General features: G+C 41.5%; 1 protein-coding gene across 1 annotated transcript in view; it reads left to right on the top strand.

Moving 5' to 3' along the window:
- LOC103137936 (catenin alpha-2-like) overlaps positions 1–1727 on the top strand; it is a 40003-nt gene extending 38276 nt beyond the window's left edge. Inside the window, exon 6 of the mRNA XM_016671370.1 lies at positions 1617–1727. Coding sequence (XP_016526856.1) covers positions 1617–1727 — 111 coding nt within the window. The remainder of the gene's footprint in view (positions 1–1616) is intronic.
- Positions 1728–1966: the final 239 nt, after the last annotated feature.

The following is a 1966-nucleotide window of genomic DNA, read 5'->3' as shown; positions in this document are numbered from 1 at the left end:
AAACGTGTATTTCTTTTGCTTTATTTGTAAGCTTTGACAAGCAGACACAGCTACTGCTCTTACCTGACGACTGCAGTGAAAAATGAAATATGCAAAAATCTTTTCTAATCTTCATGCCATTTATATATTCATATCACTTTAAGCGCCTTTATCTTTGTGCAGTCAAATGAGAAAGTGTTTGGTGGAGCCTTGTTTTACTTTGGCACTTGTAATCTAGTCTGCTGCTTCACACTTTTTGATGTGTCACACACAAAGTCGTCAACACTGAACGGCAGGAACGAGTAAAGTAAGTACCTCTCACAGGCCTTTTTAGTATTTAAAAAAAAAAGACATTGTGACTTGTAACCGAGGTAGAAAAAGCCTGTCAGCATAAGTATGAATTATAGGAGAGCTTCGTTTTATTCCTCTGCTGCCTTCGATTACAAGAGCCAAGAGTCGTGGGGAATAGATGGGGTTGTCTTTTAACATAATTGTGATTGCATCAAGATGATTGCCTCGTCCTCAGCTTTCATTCTTCTTCCTCAACCAGCAAATTAAATTTGTCTCTGTGCAGGGATAAACTATTACATCTTTGAATTTGGAAGTTTTTTCTTATTATTATGTCAAGTTTGGCTGAGTGCAGTGTCCTTTGTGTGTCACATCTGCTTTGTGTGCATCAGTGCAAACAGGTGGTCAAAGGTGCAGCTGCTCAAACACATTAGCCTCAGCTTCAAAGCACACAGGGTGTTCTTGCACTGGCCAGCAGATGGCAGTGTTTACCTGTAGCTGTTCCTGGTCTCGTTCTTTTTTTTTCTTTTTTTTTTCTCCCTGTCGCTCTCTCATTCCCCACCCTCTTTCTGTCTTTTCCATTTTTATCCCCTTTTCCTGCAAGTCCTTAGAAACAGAGATTTCCAGTCGTGCTCATCATCAGTCTGCGTCACCCTGTGTGGTTTTGTGCCATTAATGAGATTGAAGGCATTTTATGGTTCTGAGATGTTCTGATTTATGTAGATACCTGAACTGATCTTTGTCAAAGGGGGATTCAGGATTAGATTACAGGACAGAGCTTTTCCAAAATGACCACCAGGGCCAGATAAGTTGGACAGCATCACCTCCGTTTCTGCCAGGATATCCCCTTTCATATGCCAGTCATGTTGTCATCAAACTGTCCTCTTGCACCTGATGCAAGAACTTATAGTTCCTGCATTTGTACCATCTATGCACACACACGTTCACACACAAACATGTTTTTCATTTGCACACCTCTCATGGAGCATAGCTTAGAGCCTGCGGCAGAGATCCAAATTGCACTGGATCATTTTCCCATGGTTTACATTTCCATTTGCTCATCCTCCAGTGCACATCTTTTGCCATTTCAGAGGTTGTTTCCTTTTCCATTTCTCTTTCTTTCCTCTTTTCCTTTTTTTGTTCTCATTGTCTGATGTGTTTTGAGCCACAGAGGTGTTTGAAATGCTTGTCTGCCTCCATGCATACTCTTAACCCATTTGGTAGCAGCCTTGCATTTTTATGTAAAATCCCCCTCCCATATATTGCAGTGCCTGTTGTCTCGCTGTTCAAGCATATGGTCCTCACTCTGCATAAATTATGGGCTAACTGTAACTGGGTTTACTTGCAAGCTGAAAGAAAGTGTTCGCGACAGGCCGTCGTTTGAACCTCACTGTAGCGAGCTATGGCTGCGTAAGCTGCTCCCCGATGATCCATGTGGCCATCTGTGTCGAGAGTGGTGATTGGACATGTTTATGGTTATTGGATAATCCACTGAGACATTTCCTAAAGATCATGCGGGGACTCCAGTAAACATTAAAGATGTCAGAGCAGTGAGAAGAAAACTGATCATCTTCTTCATCACATTATTGCATTTTATGCAATGCATCTAAAGTGCCTGGCAAAAGTATTCATACCTCTTGGAATTTTTCACATTTCGTCCGGCTACAACCACAGACTATTATGTGATTTACCAACACAA

Source organism: Poecilia formosa, unplaced genomic scaffold, assembly GCF_000485575.1.
Source record: "Poecilia formosa unplaced genomic scaffold, Poecilia_formosa-5.1.2 Scaffold44, whole genome shotgun sequence".
Classification (NCBI taxonomy): domain Eukaryota; kingdom Metazoa; phylum Chordata; class Actinopteri; order Cyprinodontiformes; family Poeciliidae; genus Poecilia; species Poecilia formosa.
The sequence above is the reverse complement of the archived record's forward strand: the minus strand, read 5'-3'. Positions and strand labels throughout refer to the sequence as shown.